Raw genomic sequence first — 16,916 nt, 5'->3', positions numbered from 1 at the left:
CTCAGTGAGGCACTCCCTCCGTAACTTAGTGAGACCCTGTTTCAAAATAAAGAATAAAAATAGGGCAGGGGCTGTAGCTCAGAAATCGAATGGCCCTGGGTTCCATCTCTAGACCCGCAAAAAAAAAAAAAAAAAAAAAAAAAAAAATATATATATATATATATATATATGAAAATAGGAACAATTTTTGAAACTTGATTTTATGGATTAGAATATTAGTTTTGCTTTGAATTTGCCAAATGATTTTAAACATGGCATTTCTATATAAAATAAGGCTAGGATAAATATGACAAAGGATTGGGATGCAAATTAGTAAAGAGATGTAAAAAATTACCAAATTTAGAACTGTTATGAAAATATTTTTAGAAAATGATTGAATTGTCTCTACGTAACACAAAATGTGGATCAAAAAAGAGCAGCTTATTTTCTATTGTTCTTGGGAATATTCATCTCTGGTCCATAATAATGAAATGATTTGACTGTCAAGAAAAGGATAGTGCAAGAATGGAAACCAGAAAAATGAAAAAAATAACCTTATGGTGATGATATAAAATGCAAAATAAATAAATAAAACTTACCATAATGCAGTACAGGAAGATGGAACTGAAGATTTTAAACAAATGAAGTATAACTTCAAATTTTCTTACTTTTTAATGCCAGAAATGAAAATACTCACTAGCAGAGACATTCAAGGAGTTTACTGTTCTCTCCAGCTGGTTTTCGGCTGTGCAAGTTAATGTAACATTCTCTTCAGGGGAAATGATAATTTTACTATAATACTTGCCATTGATGTAAGGAGATTCCTCTGTCTGGAAAAAAGGAGAAGGAAGATGTATTTAGAAATAAGAATGTATTTTGAAAGTCTGGAAAAGAATAATAGTAAATAAAATAGGTGTGGTTCTTTATAGTGTAATCTGGAGTTTAAGTGTATAAATATAAGATCACAGATTAAGACCATCCAGGCCTATATCTATAAGCTGGTAGGAAACAGATTAGTAAACCATAGTTAGATTTTTGTTTATGTTTCTATTCTGACTTCTAATAATTAAGTAAAAAAATCTTTTTCAATAGATGCCCAGTTTTAGGCAATGTTTTGGTGAAGGTATTTGTTTCAAAATAGTTATCTTCTAATTACCCATTTTCAGCAACAAACTTCATATTTATTTACTTGTGAATTTGGTCACTGTTCTTCACTATAGATGTTTAATTGGCATAAGTCCTTATACCAACGTTCAGACATATGTATGATTTGCTCATGGATGAATAAAAGGATTTTTTTCTCTAAAACTTCCTGTACTATATACAAAAGATGAATTGTGTTTTAGTGACTACTTAGTCTGTTTGTTTTTTATTAGGTCTGAGTGAGAGCAATCACTGTATTTAATTCCTTCGAAGGTAAAATATTTAGATCAACTTGAATCAGATTCCTAGGATTTGACTCTTAAATTCTATAGGATTGGATGAAGTATGTAATAGCACTTTTTTTTCTTGCCATCATTTTATTTGCTTTGTGTCCTATCTTCTCTCTGTTTGCTTTCTTCTTAACCTCACTGTAAGTGCCTTGAGGACAAGAGTGGGCTCTCTTCTAGCCCCTGGAGACAAAGGAGGGTCAGCGATGCCTCCTAGCTGTAAAATGGTAGATTCATCATGTGTTTGAGGAGGGAATAAATAAAAGATTATGGATGGATCAGCACAGCCCTAGAACAAGAAAAATAACATATCACCTGGTGGGCCAGAATCAATCTTTCTCCTTGACAATGAAGAATGGTGTTATTATTTTTATCCTCATTTTAAGTTTACCTGCTATTTTCCCACTTCCTGCTAGGATTTTTCAGATGACTTTCTCACTGAGACTGTTTTTTTTTTTTTTGGATTACTTTAAATATCTACCAAATGCATTTGTTCATTTCTAAGCTGACCTTTTAAATCTTTATGTCCTTTTATTCATCTGATATTTATCATGTGATTGTTTTTCTATTTTCTATGCCTGTACTACCTGTATCTAAAGGTTCTTTTCTATGACACTTATCACTTAATTGAAATAGAGAGAAAAAATATTTAAAATTTCTATTTTTTGGCATTTTATTTTTGACATTTAAGCTGTACATTGTCATTAAATCAGATAATTTAGGTCTTTATTTTGAATGAAGAAAACTGTATTTCCTTGGGCTTAGGGGGACACTTGTCTTCCTGTCTTCCTCTAGCATGGTCTCTCACCTGTGTGTGTATCCATTACACCTAATCAAATCAGAGCTCATTTGCTTCATGTGTTACCATTTCTTTTGGGGTTTTCCAGGCCTGGAGTTATGCATGGAATATATATGCATCACTCAAAGGTTAAATCCCAAATCTACTTTGCTCTAAAAAATTATATTGCATGAGCTAAACCAGTGGTCAAACTTCCCTGGACAGAAGAAAAAAAAAACAGAATTTTTTAGCTCAATATTAATTTGTGGCTTTTTGCTCTCTACATGTCTTCTCAAATTTCATCTGGGCCTGGAAGAAGGCAAAAAAGACAATTGAAATAATCAAATGGCACCTCCTGAAGAGTCTTTAACTGGTTCTATTGAGCTGAAGGGACAAGAAGACTATTGTCGAAAAAAAATTAATAACAAAGATGACAATAATCCAAGCACATTGGCAATTCAGCAGAATTATAGTTCTAAACACAAGTGACAGGCCAGATTCACATTTTTTGTCAATGACTTAGTGCCAAAAAAAAATTACTGGAGTGTCAATAAGTTCTTAGCCTTTAACTATTACTGTAATGGCCAACAAAGGGTAAAATATTAAGGTTTGGTTGATGACCTCTTTTGTTAAAAAGGACATAGCCTAGACACTATGGTGCTTGTTTTATACAGGCAAATCAGACTACCATATGTTCACTAATAGTGAATGTGTACATCACCACCCCCCAGGGCCCAGTTTCAGGAAGAAATATCCCTTAGTATTCATAAGTAAGCAAAGTAATGGAGGCTTCTTATACTCAGATGTATAAATTTATGATGCAGAAAAGCAAAGTATATATCTTAATGGTTTAATCATCCAAGTTTCAGAAATTAATGACCATGGAGCAACATACAATTTGAATTCCGTTAAATATGTACTGACTACAACACAATGGTTCCTCCACTTACCATGGCTCTGAAATTTAACATATCTCTTTAAGTCATGTTTTCCTTTGGGAAAATTAAGAAGTTGGCAAGAGCTTTCTCTAAGAGTACCCTGAAAATTTCACATGGTAAATAATTTCAAATTTTTGAAATTTCAAATCAGCCTGTGCTAGGTATCTAAGTCAAACTCCACTTTGGATCAAGTGCAGAATATAACAAGAAGACAAATACTTACTTGGTTTATGACGCTTCCGCTGCCAGTTATTGTCCACTGTATAGCTGGCTTTGGAAAGCCTTCTACATGGCAGATTATTGTTTTAGATAGTCCACTGGGATCAGTTTTCTTTGTCATTTTGATTTGAGGTTTTCCTAAAACATCATTACAATTAAAATATGACAACGAGCGGAGGTATTAAAAAAAGACCAGACATCAGATTCTCAAAGAAATATTTGAATTGGCATCAGAGTATTTCATTACCTTCTACAACGAGAGTCAATGATTCTCTTTTCTTTAGTCCTTCAACCTCTTGCAGAGCAGTCTCACAGACATAGTCTCCAGCATCCTGATAATGAAGGCTCGAAAATGACGGGCTTGATCGAAGCCTGATGTTATCCTGATTAAATAAAAAGTAAGTTACTTTTCAGGGCACAGTTGTATCTTTACATGTATTTATTATAGAATAATTAAGCCTAAAACTATTCATCTCTATCTAATGAAAATACAAAGCATCTTCTTCTTAATTTCAAATGATTATAAAAATAAATTTTCTTTTTTCTTTGTAGTTTTGGAATCAGACATAACAGATTGATATTTTGGAAACTTCTATTACAGAATTAATAATTTGGAACCAGGTTTATTTACTTCTAAAACTCACTTTTCTTTATTTGCTGTATTAAGGTGCTATGAGGACTTAACTGTATAAATAATGCATTGTATTTACATTAAGGCAAGTTCTTCATTGACAGTTCCTACTCATGGAAGTAGTTGTAGGATTGCCAAACATGTGGATTTGTGGTACCTTATGATTAGTATAAATGCTTGAAAACTGATTTATCTGATATAGTTATTAACACAAGATTTATTACAGTCACAGTAATTATGACAAAGAGTATTTTTTAAAAGTAACAGATTACCACTCTAATTTCCATGAAAAAATAAAATACTTCATTTAAAAATCATCTGAAATACAAAACAAAACTTCTATTTTATGAGAAATCTAAAATGTTCCTAAGTAGAAAACTAAACGGAATTATAAGATTAGGTGGGCTTTGTCCACTAAGATTTTTTTTTCCCAACTCACCATCAGCTAACCAAGATCAGGAATATTGATCAGAAATTCTGGCTGACATTAGTATTCAGTTACATCAGTGGCTGCAGTTGATGTAGAAAGTGCTCTTTACACAGTAAACTTGTTTTCCTAGTCGTGATGTAAAACATGCTGTGGGCATTTATTTATTATTGGTCACTCTAGTTGTTTTGCATTAGTCCAGCTTTGCAAACGTTGGCCACTACAAGTATGTCATGTTAATATGCATTTTACGGAAGAATACTTTATCTTAATAAACCTGAATCTGTGAGTCACAAGAGGCTGTGACTAAAAGATAGACAATATTGAAAATATAGCATTCAAAGGGGTCAAAAGGCAGACAGGAAAGCAATACAGAATAATACAGAAAAGATAATTTTTACAATTTTTAATAAGGTTCATGTATCAGTATTTTAACACTTAATATTTTAAGTAAATATAATTTTAATAAAATATCAATAAAAGTAATTTTTGTCAAGCTCTGTTTCAAACGTTGTGCACCTTTCCACAGCCCATCATGGGTTAGGTGATCCTGTCATGTGCCATACTTTGGCAACATATGTGGTGGGTGTTTGGATGTAGTAGCCAAAGATTTAAGTGGAAGGATCATAGTCACAAACTCTGTTTTTCGTGATGCTCTTGTGTTCGATTACAATTATGAATCCCATTTTTGCATTTTTAAAGGATAGCAATGGCTGAGTTTGGTGGTACATGCCTGCAATCCCAGTACTTGTGAGGCTGAGACAGGATTACAGGTTCAAGGCCAGCATTTGCAATTTAGTGAGACCCTGTTTCAAAATAAAATAAAATAAAATAAAATAAAATAAAATAAAATAGGGCTAGGGATGTAGTTCAGAGGTAGAATACCTCTGAATTCAATCCCTTGTAGCAAAATAAAAAAATAAGGATGTCAATGATTGAGTTCTCAAGTCATGTTTTTCCGTATCTCAGACAATTGCATAAATATAGGCAACCACTCAGGAAATACCAAGCTCCTAGTATGTACCATGTTTTAGTTAGGTCATGGCCCTGGAGTGAAAAGGGATCCCTAAATTCAAAGAGCCCCTAATCTCGCATAACATGTCCACAGATGCTTTCTGATAGTTTCATCAGCAGAAAGACCAAAATGTGGGACCAGAGCACACACTATTTACACTCAAGGTCAGCTAACACTGGGTCTCTACTTTGTCACTTAGGAGCTTTCTGATTTCTCTCACCTTAATATCTTTACAAGAAACTCTGGGAAAATAATAGATGATTTGCATATTTCATGGGGATCTTATAAGCTTCATGTGAGAACAATGTGGATTTAAACATTCGATAAATTGTTAAACCCTAAAGAACTTAACTGTTTATATTCCTGTGTGGGTGTGTATGTGTGTCATACGTAGTATATACACATAAGGCAATACCCCAAACTAAAGCCTCAGAGCATCAATTATGGATGCTACACTAGTGCTAAGTACCTCTAAAATTTTCTTATGGTGTGATGAGAGAGCGAGAGCGAGAGCGAGAGCGAGAGCGAGAGCGAGAGCGAGAGCGAGAGAGAGAGAGAGAGAGAGAGAGAGAGAGAGAGAGATTGAAGAAAGCACATGAGTGTAGGTATTCAAGCATATTATCCATAAATACACATTTGGATATAAAGTAAAATACTAAAAAGTTGAAAATTGGTCCAAACAGCGGGATAGTACCAAAAAATATGACTTACTTTCATCCAAACCACAGTTGCATTCCGACTAGCAGATATTGTGCATGACACTGGCAGGGTATCACCAATCTGCTTGGTCACTTTCCCACTTGGGTTTAAGGATAAATCCAGATCTGTGAAGCAGAGATTCTGTTTGAAATGCAAACTCTCAGAAAGTAATTTAGACAAAATATTTTGGAGGAGAAAAGACAAAAGAAAAAAATCTTGCTAACTGCATTTGAAAATTCAGAACTGATTTATGTGACTAAAATAACTGCTTGGTAGCATATTCATTTCAGTTTTTTAAACCAGCTTTGAGACCACGCTGGACAAATGAATGGTCCATCTGATTGATTATGCATTTATTTGCAGTTAACATAATTGATGTTTTGAGTGCATATATGCAGTTCTCTAGACTTTATTGCCTTAAGAAAAAAAAATCTTATATTACTTCTGGGAGAAAATAAAGAAAGATGATGACTAGGTAAATATTGCAAAAAGAGTTGGTAAGGCATAACATTGGAAAATCAAGTATATTTAGACAGCAGGTGATAAATTAAAAAATCATGAGATAGTTCTGTTTCTTCAGAGAGAATTGACAAGTAGTTAGATTTCTTTTGAAATTCTGTTCCATTTCTCATGCAGTTGAAATTTTAAATAAGATCTGCTGTTAGGTACACTGTCAACAGATAACATTAAAAAACTGAGTATAAATACATCTAAGGATGCACATTTCTTTCAATGTGAAATAATTTTTATAAAAACCTTACTGTCATAATGTGATGTATGAAGAAAATTCAATTCAATTGAACAGACATTTATTGTACAGCTACTATGTTCCAGGCACTAATGGGAAATAGAGAGATGATTAATGAACTTAAAAATAGATGAGGTTATTACTTAAAGAGGTAATAAGGCTGGGTATGGTTGTACATGCTTGTAATTCCAGTACTTGGGAGGCTGAGACAGGAGGATTACAGGTTCAAGGTCAACCTCAGCAACCTAGGGTGGCTCTCAGCAATTTAGTTCAAACTAAAAAACAATTAAGGCTGGGGTGTATTTTGGAGGTAGTACTTGTCTAAATTCATTCCCCAGAACAAAGAAAAAAGAGGTGATAGGCACTCAACTGAGTGTAATATAGGACCTGTGAAGTCAACACATAGTTGAAAACTTACTAGGGGTTATGAGTTTAATAAATATTTGTTGGAAGATTAGAGGTAGGGCTAAAAATAGAGGTAAATCAAAACCTATGGTAGCAAAGAGAACAGGGACAAAATGAGTTTCAAAACAGTGAGAAAGCCTTTGTAACAGGAGGCACTGTATTTTTGTGGCCCCTGATGGTGGAGAATGGCTTTCATTGGTGGAAATTAGAAAAAAGTTTTGCCACATAAGCAAAAGAAAAGAAGTGAGAGAGTTTGGCAGATTTCACAATAATTCAGTACAACTGGCAATTACTTATGGAAAGCAAATCTATATAATTAGCTAAGGCCAGACCACAGAGGACCATGCCTGCCATAGCTGGGAACTTTCTTCTTCTTCTTCTTCTTCTTCTTCTTCTTCTTCTTCTTCTTCTTCTTATTATTATTATTATTATTATTATTATTATTATTATTAATTATTTTGATGGTAGTGGGGTTCCTGGAAACCCTTCTACCTCCGGGCTACACTCCCAGACACCTATTTTTTATATTTTTATTTGGAAACAGGGTCTCTTAAGCCAAAGAGGCTGGCTTCAAACCTGCTCAATCCTCCTGTCTCTGCCTCCCAAGCGTGGGGATCACAAGCGTGTGCCACCACATCCAGCTCTGAGACCTTATTCTATGGGATTGGGCTTTCCTGTTGTGTTTTATCTTTCTCCTTGGTTTTACATATTTTAACTGCAATTTGTTGATAATTTGAGGCATCATTCAGAAAACCTATTCTCCAGCTAAACTATAAATATCATAAGGGTATTGTCCATGATTTGATTTTTCTCTGATACTTCTGCAGTGCCTGATGCAAGGTAGGCTCTCAAACACTATTGACATATGAATAAAGAAGCAAGCTTTCCCAGTTTCTTGTTAATATAAACAAATAAACCATCATGTAGAAAAGCCAAGTATCTTCAGAATATTTGCATAAATTATATGTAGGTGAAAATTTTATTCTTGGTGACTTAATAAGAAATTTTATTAGCTGGATAATTGTCATTGAGAAGATAAAAAATTTAAAGGAAAAAGGTGGACTCTGAAGGTTCTGATGAAAAATCTGTGTGTGCATGAATTGGCAGAGGAGTCGTAGCTGTTTCTTCAGTAACTAGGAAATGCAGGTTCTACAAACCTATGCATACATGAGCTGTCATTTCTCTATCCACATTGCTTCTAGTTATCTATGAAAAGAAACAAATCCTATTTTTGGATAACAAAAAAACAATTAAGGATAAATGGGCAAAAATAAGATTCAAATGATTTCATATAATACAGAATAAAATGTTGATTGACTTGCAACACCTTTTTTTTTTTTAGCTTTTAAAGAGAAACACAATTTTTAAAACCCAGTGTTATGGTCTGCCATTAAAACCAAAGTGCATTTGAATCTGATTAAAGGCACTGAAATCCAATGAAGCTATTACACATGCTTTTCTTTAAATTTTTTCCGATCAATGCTGATAATTGAGGCACTATGTGGCTGCCACCAAGTCTCCTGCCTTCTCAGTTGGCTGTCTACCCCCTCCTGCCTGGTCTACAAGTAATATGAATGAAAACTCTCTTTTTAGGGTCATATGTATCTATCATCTTTTTTTTTTTTTTTTTTGGTGGTACTGGGGTTCCTGGAAGCCCTTCTACCTCTGGGCTACACTCCCAGACCTATTTTATATTTTTGAAACAGGGTCTCGAACCTGCGCGATCCTCCTGTCTCCGCCTCCCAAGCGCGGGGATTACAAGCGTGTGCCACCATGCCCGGCATCTAGCATCTTTTAAAGATATGTACACTACATTATCTGGAAGGCTCTGGAGTGCTGGTGATTGCCCAAAAGACATGAACAAGGATGTTAGAGAACAACTCCACAGGCAGGTTTATTTGCTGGCTGTATTTTTGCTTTACTATTTTTTTTTTTTTTTCATGGAATAGGCCTAGATAACTAGTCCCATGACCGACTTGTCCTCGGGGGGAAAATAGCACTACTATTATACTGAGAGGTGACTGCTTTCCTCCTAACTAGCAGACACACAGAAAACCCAGTACCATAAGTGTGGAATAATCAGAGAGGTTTGTGGTCTCAGAACATTTCTTAACAGCCTACTGTTCCCACAGAGCTCCCAAGAGTGCACTTCCAACACCAGACAGTCAAAAGCAACCATATGGTTGCTTTATTCCCCAGGTATTCCCCTGGATCTCTCTCAAAGTTTTAGCTTCTGTCCTACTTGTTTTCCAAGAATTGTGGATAGAGTAAAAGATTTCTAAAGTTTTTTCTAATTTTGAAACAAAGAAACACTTTGTGCTCAATGAAATTGTAATGGATCATGTCTAGAAGAAATCTTACTCTTTTGGTGCAAAGGATTTATTGGAAAGTTTAGCTTGTACCTTCAAGCAAGACTGACACTTGCCCAAAGACCTCTATGGATTTTAATATGAGAAGGGGCAGCAGGAATAAAGTAATTTACTATTTTCATGATGTAGCAGGGACATCAGCCATATATATGAACTGGCAGGAATTACAGAACAAAAATCTCCAGTTACATGTCTATTTTTTTATGTATCTGTTTTTTTTTTTATCACATGCCCAGGGCTCAGAAATAACTTGGAATACCTGGAGAGCAAAAGTATCTCAAAAATTAATTTGAAAAAGTTCATATTGAAGGTGATTTTGAAATATTCTGACTTCCAAAATTCTACTATCCTATATAGAGTACTTTCTGCCAACAGATGGCTTTCAGTCATCTTTACTGTCTCTTCAATTGCTGTGTCTATAGTAACTTTGCTTTGCCTAGGTTTGCATGCTAAATTTATTCTCTAATAAAAGAAAAGAAGCTTAATGAAGATTTTTTCAGGCCAACTGTAGACCTTCTGAACTTCAAAAATATCAAACTAGGAGTTGGGGGTGCAGCCTAGTGATAGAACAATTGCATAGCAGGCATGAGGTACTGGGTTAGATTCTCAGCACTTTGAATACAATATATGGGAATGGGGTAGGAATTGGGGAAGGTCTAAATGAGGGATATGTGCATGTATGCCTCTACCATCTTGTACCCCGTTAAGATGTATGACGGCAATGTAACAATAAAAATTAAAACATAAATATGACATATCTAGACATTTTATTGAAATATATCAGTCATTTCTTTAAGATTCATATAAATATTATTTCTCAATACAATGACCGTAAGACATTTAGAAGAAGATGGAGGTTTACCATTGGCAAAAGATGCAGTTATTAGATTCATCCAAAGTTTCAAAGCTACAGTACAAACCTGGACTAAAGCTGAACTTACAATGACCTTTATTGAGTCTACTGAAATCAAATTATTAATAAAGATATAGCTTCAATTATTAGCAAAGGTAGCCATGCTAGACCATTAGAGGCCCTCAAAGTGGAGCTGGTAATGAAGAAGGTGACTTACAGTGAACTGTGATGGCTGTAGAAGCAATCATGCTTTTTTTGTCTATCAGGGAGCATTTGTAGTCTCCTGTTGCATTGCGCCTCACATCTGTCAATGTGTAAGTATTTGAGCTTCTTATTCCTTCAGGCTGTCCCTTTTGATAGAGGCAAAATGTCAGATGATTACAATTGGTAGCTACAATGAGAACAGTTGTATTTCTTGATGAAGATGGCGTTTTTTTCAGATAAGGACAAAAAGGAAAATGTGTTTCTCTGATTGGACAAAAAAAAAAAAAAAGTATGGTTTGTGCTACCAACATCTGATTCCTAGGAGAATAATTAAGATTTTGGTTTTAAAGAATTTTGAAGGGCTATTTATATTGTATCAGTGATATCTATTTTATTGACAGTATGGCTCATGTTTAGTTTTAAAGCAGTCTTTAAAATGTCAATTTTTTAAGATTTATGCCTTGCCTAATTTGAAAAAATATTTGAGGCAGCTCAAATGAGAAGGAAAGACAAAAAGGAAGAGGAGAAGAGATAGAGAGAGAGAGAAGAGAAGAGAAGAGAAGAGAAGAGAAGAGAAGAGAAGAGGAGAGATAGAAAGAGAAATAATTCCAGAATGGGAAAAATCTAGATGAAGTAGGATATATTTTACCAATAAAAGACAACTGCAGATATTGTTGCTAAACGCAGATATTGTTGCTAAAACTGAGCCATAAATTTGGCTCTGTGATCCCTGATAGCCAAAGTGGAAACCTAATGTGTTGCAAAATTTCCATATGCAAATGAGACAAAAGCAGCATGTCCAGTTAAGAGGCAAAACAGTTTCCTGTCAACCTTTAACTTTACAAGGAATTACTTATGCTAGTCTTCTGAGTAATGTAGTGAATGATATTCTTAAACACTACTAGTAATGCAGTGAATAGATTTGTCGGCATGGCCTGCAATAAATGCAGAACTGGGTTGCACGTAGCTTTCTTCCATGCAAAGGTGATGTCAAATGCAAAGCTATGGAGGAGCAGTGTTCTCAGAAAGCGCCCTTCTAATCAGGCTCTTTGTCACAGTGACAACTAGAACAATCATAGTATCCTCCTTGGAAGAAACTTCCAAAGCATCCTCTGTGTATCTCATTTCTTTCAGCTATGATATGGATGAGAATTGAGAAGCTGACACCTTAAGATTATGTAAGAAGAAAGAATCCTGAGCATTATTCTATCAAGCTAAATACAATGTGCCGCAAGCTAAATATAATGTGCCACAGAGCTCTTCTTCCTTCAGAAGACACGAGGCATATTCAGGGTAACACTGTGTGTTGATTTAGAATCTACCTCAGAAATTCACTATCATTAGTCTTCATTTTAGAGTTATCTTTCTAAAGAGCAGATCTTTACAGCTAACATGGACCATTAAACCTTGAGGTTTTGTGATTATGATTTCCTGTGGTCAGCTTTTTTCTCCCCCTCTGTCTTTGAAATCTCTCAAAATTGAGAAAAAAATTTCAAGAACACAGGCAGGTACCACAAAAGCTTCCAAAGGACATCTTACAGATTGTATTGTTTGTCCCCAAGAATAACATTCATTCTCAAGCTATCCAAGTGCATACAATCCTTCAAGTCAGCTAGGGGCCAAACAAGGACAGAATGATAGTAGTGAAGCTCAAGTAATACTCAGGCACTTACTGGTAAGTAAAACAAGAACTCCTCAGGGGGAGGGTTGCCGTTCCCCATGCATCTGAGAGTGATGTTGTCCCCTTCTTTGATGGCATTTTTTGGTGGCAGCACTTGTATTGTCACCTGCTCTGTAGGATCTATAAGAGTCGCAAGCACAAGTTAACCATTTTCGTCAAGTACCAAATTACTGTGCATACAATGTAAATGACTAAATTATACACAATTTTCTCAAGAAGTTAGTAATGGTAATTACTTAAATGTATCTTTTTATAGAAGACTGAAGTTAATAGCCACTTGCTATACCAAGTACTAATCTTAGTTAGAGCAAACTACAAAGAGACACTGTTACATAAAAAAATCAATTTCTTCTTAGCAAAATGTCCTTAACTGAGGTAGGAATGACTATAATTATTTTGTGTGTAAAAGACCAGTAGGGAAAAAAAATCCCACTGTATGATTTCATTATAAGGAAATTTAACTATGTTATAGGAATCTTATAGGTTGGAATGGGCAAATCAGCTAGCAAAGTCACTAAGTCTATTAGGCACCACTGTACTCATGTAACATAATAATACCTTATGCTAAATAAAGGGAGGAGGCAGGAGCTAAACACCAGCAAGGGTTTTGGCATGCAGTAGTCCAGACCTGCTTCAGAACAATGAATCCTGTGAACTGAGAGAGATCCTCGACACAATCAGCAAAACTATAAATGTTTTGTAATTCTGTCCTCTTTATTGGAGCCAACATCTAACGCCAATCTATTTTGTTTAGTTTTGCAGAGAAAATAGAGCTAAAGGGTATTCTTTAGCACAGGCTACTGCTCAACAGGAGAATGCTAAATAAACTAAAGATACAGTGGGACCATACTTAGCAAACATGCAATAATAGTAGGCAGTGGTAGCAACTTTTAATGCTTTACTTTCTAGCTTATCCATTTTGTATCTAGGTGGACAATACAATGAACAATGAATTTTGAAATCACACAATCTAAAAATCTGTTTTAGGGACTCTTTCACACAAAAGTGAGTAATATCAGCTGTGGGCAGTGATCTGTGCCTGGAATACCAGTCTTGGAAGGTTGACACAGGAGGATTGCCACAATTTAGAAAAAAAAAAAAAAAAGAAAGAAAGAAATGGGGGTGTAGCTTGGAATGCCTCCAAGTTCTATCTCTATTACATCCCCTTCACACAAATTAAATAGTTATCAAAATATATCCCTGTATGTCCAAATTGGTGGCATTAATATTTATCCTCAAAGACCTATTTTGTTATTGGCTAGTAAAGTGAAATGAGGAAAGGTAGTTTGAAGGCTTTGTTTTATTTCTTGCAGTTATTTATTTACCTTTCTACAATCAAATTGGAAAGGGATACTTAGAAAGGTTGTTATAGATTGGTTCTTTGTCATTTCTGTATGTTCAGACTTCTCTGAATATTTGCCCAGAAAGTTCTAAGACTAAACAGTGGTTGCTTTAAAGTACTCCTTGATTTCTTTCTTTTTATTCTGGATTTGTCTGAGGTTTTTCTCCAAACATCATTTCTCAGTAAAGCTAAAAAGTAGGTCAAGTTCACTTAGGCCATTTTATGGATCTCCACTTCTGGGTCTCCCTCATTCTTGGATGTGGCCCTTGTCTGTCCAGCAGCACGGCGCGGTCGCTGCGGCACATCTCTGATCAAGGCTGATACCAGAAGGGCGGGGATCACGACTGGCCTGTTGAGTCCTATATTTCTAAATTCCCCCTCTCTGCCTTCCCTTTTAAATAAGATCTGTTATGTATTAAGGCGTTGAATAACCGAACTATGATCAGAGGGTTATTGTCGCACATTTGCATTTTAACAGTAATTTTTTGGATGGACACACATGTGCCTGCAACAAAATTGATGATCTCTTGTTCTCCCTTCGCCCTGACTTTGAATTTCTCTCTGTCCATTAGTAAGTCATCATTCTTCCCGTTACTCTGGCTTCCTCCTTTGCCCTCTCTTATCCACTCAATCACCATGTCTCGGTGATTAATACCTCATGGTATGCTTTGCACCTTATTCTCCCCTTCCATTCCCATGAGCACGTTTCTATTCTATGCCCTAATTAACTTGTACCTGAAATGTTGCCATCAAATTTCATTTGGTCCCTCACCTTGAGCACCTTCTGTTATTTCACAGTGATTTCCTATGAGTCAGTTTTCTAAAGTAGCACTTTGAATATTACATTGTTATCCAAAATCATTCATGTATTTTCATTGTAGAAAGATTTAGAATAAAAGTTCCTTAGTCTGATATCCACAGTTTGTCATGAATCTAGTTCAAGTGAGATTCTTATTTCTCATTACTCTATTAAACCACTACATAAAAAGTCCACACACACTTTCCACTTATTTATCCTTCTGTGTAATCATTGAGTGAATGAATCCATGATTCACTTAGCATCTATTTTGTATGAGCATTAAGTGCTGGAAGTATAAATTTGACAATGAAATCTTTCCTGCCTTTACTCTATGAAAACACCAAGCTTAACAATTTTTTATTGGTGCATTATAGTCATACATCTTAATTGGGGTAGAAGATGGTAGAGGCATACATGCACACATTACTCATTTAGCCCTCACCCAATTCCCGCCCCATTCCCTTTCCCTCCCTCCTCCTCATGGTTGGCTTAGTGACCGACTTTGATTCCTTTGTGAGTGTGAGTACACACCACGTACATTAGGGAATTGCCCTCTTCTCCCTTCCAACCCTCCTCAGTTAGGTCACCTTATTTTCCCTTTTATAGTTTCTCCTTCTTCGTCTAGAGTTTCTCCTATCACCCTTTTTCTCCCTAGCTTCCACATATTAGGGAGACTATCCTATTCTTTTAATTGCTGACAAATGTCACTTAGTATAATGTTCTCTAGTTCCATCCATTTCCCTGCAAATTATGTAATTTTGTTTTCTTTAAGGCTGAGTAACAGTTAAACTATGATAATATTAAAAACTGTATCTGAAGCCGGGTGTGTTGGCGCATGCTTGTAATCCCAACATTCAGGAGAATAAGACAGGGAGATTGTGATTTCTGGACAGATTCAGCTAGTTAGCAAGGCCACAACTTAGTGAGACCTTGTTTCAAAATAAAGAATAAAAAAATAGGGCAGGAGGTGTAGCTTGAAGGTAGAATGCTCCTGGGTTCCATCCCCTGAACAGCAAAAAGAAAAGGAAAAAAAAAAAAAAAAAAAGCCTGTATCTGAGCCAGATATGGTAATGAATGCCTATAATCCCCACACTCAGAGGATTGAGACAGGAGGATCACAGGTTTAAGGACAGCCTAAGCAGTTTAGCAAGACTTTGTTTCAAAATAAAAAGTAATGAGATATGGTGACACATGCTTGGAATTTCAATGCTTAGGAGACAAGGAAGATCACAGGTTTGAGGCCAGCCATAGCAGTTTAGTGAGACCCTCAGCAACTAGGTGAGATACTGTTTCAAAATAAAAAAATAAAAAAAATAGGGCTGGGGTATAGTTCAGAGGTAGAATGCCTGAGTTCAACCTCTAGTAACAAACAAACAAACAGACAAAAAAGGCTGGTAATAAATTGGGTTCAATACTCAACTCCAAAGCAACAATGAAATCTACCAAACACAAAAACAAAAAACCCACATTTGATGCAAGCATAGGATTGTTGGTAGTCTCAGATACATAAGAGTATAAACTTCCTGGAGGAATTCACCCCAGAGCTAGTTTTTTTTTTTTTGTGTGTGTGTGTGTGGTACTGGGGGTGGAACCCAGAGGCTTTCTACCTCCGGGCTATACTCCAGACCTATTTTATATTTTGTTTGGAAACAGGGGCTCACTAAGTTGCTGAGAGCCTCACTCAGTAGCTGAGGCTGGCTTCAAACCTGTGTGATCCTCCTGTCTTAGCCTCCCAAGCGCGGGGATTACAAGCGTGCACCACCACGCCCGGCAGAGCTAGGTGCTGAAGGATAAGTGCTGAAGTGATGACAGAGTATATGAAAGAAAAGGCTTGCAAGTGGTGTTCTCCTGGAGGATAGAACAGACCGCAGTGTGCACATGCAGCGACGGAGGCTGAGATATGATGCAGGGCTACAGTTAGAAGGCATTTAAGGTATACTCTGATGGGAAATGTGAAGATTAATTTTAATCACTGTGATAATGCCATCGCATTTGTGTTTTAGAAAACTCTTTCAGGCAGCAGCTTGGAGGGCAGTTTGTCTGGGCTGAACAGATAAAGATGGGCAGACAAGACAAATACTATTTTGGAAATCATTACAGAAACCACAGGCAATAAGGAATGGTGGCATAAATGTAGGCAACGCCAGAAGGCAAAACTCAGGTAAAAACAAAGATTAAACTGGGCACAGTGGTGAGCTCAGAATTTGGAAGACTGATATAGAAGGATCGTAGGTTTGCCGCCAGCCTTGACAACTTTGCAAGGCTCTCTGCAACTTTGTGGGAACCTGTTTCAAATAAAATAATAAAATAAAATAAACAGGGCTAAGGTAGAGCTTAGAGGTAGAATGTCCAGTGCCAAAAATAAAATTAAAAAAATATTAAGAAGCTAGATCCTTTAC

The 16,916-nt window shown here is 35.9% G+C and overlaps 1 protein-coding gene across 2 annotated transcripts in view; it reads right to left on the bottom strand.

Annotated features, from left to right (window-relative positions):
- Positions 1–16,916, bottom strand: part of ALCAM (activated leukocyte cell adhesion molecule) — a gene marked incomplete at both ends in the record, with an annotated part of 204,076 nt that overhangs the window by 23,000 nt on the left and 164,160 nt on the right. For both annotated transcript variants that reach the window (XM_080696135.1, XM_080696136.1), the window contains 6 exons: positions 677–809; positions 3,349–3,482; positions 3,592–3,727; positions 6,129–6,241; positions 10,709–10,841; positions 12,369–12,496. In XM_080696135.1, the coding sequence (XP_080552261.1) occupies positions 677–809; positions 3,349–3,482; positions 3,592–3,727; positions 6,129–6,241; positions 10,709–10,841; positions 12,369–12,496 (777 nt within the window). The remainder of the gene's footprint in view (positions 1–676; positions 810–3,348; positions 3,483–3,591; positions 3,728–6,128; positions 6,242–10,708; positions 10,842–12,368; positions 12,497–16,916) is intronic.

The sequence above is a fragment of the Muscardinus avellanarius genome, assembly GCF_963383645.1.
Source record: "Muscardinus avellanarius genome assembly, chromosome: 5".
NCBI lineage: Eukaryota > Metazoa > Chordata > Mammalia > Rodentia > Gliridae > Muscardinus > Muscardinus avellanarius.
Note: the sequence above shows the minus strand (reverse complement) of the source record. Positions and strands in the feature narration are given on the sequence as shown.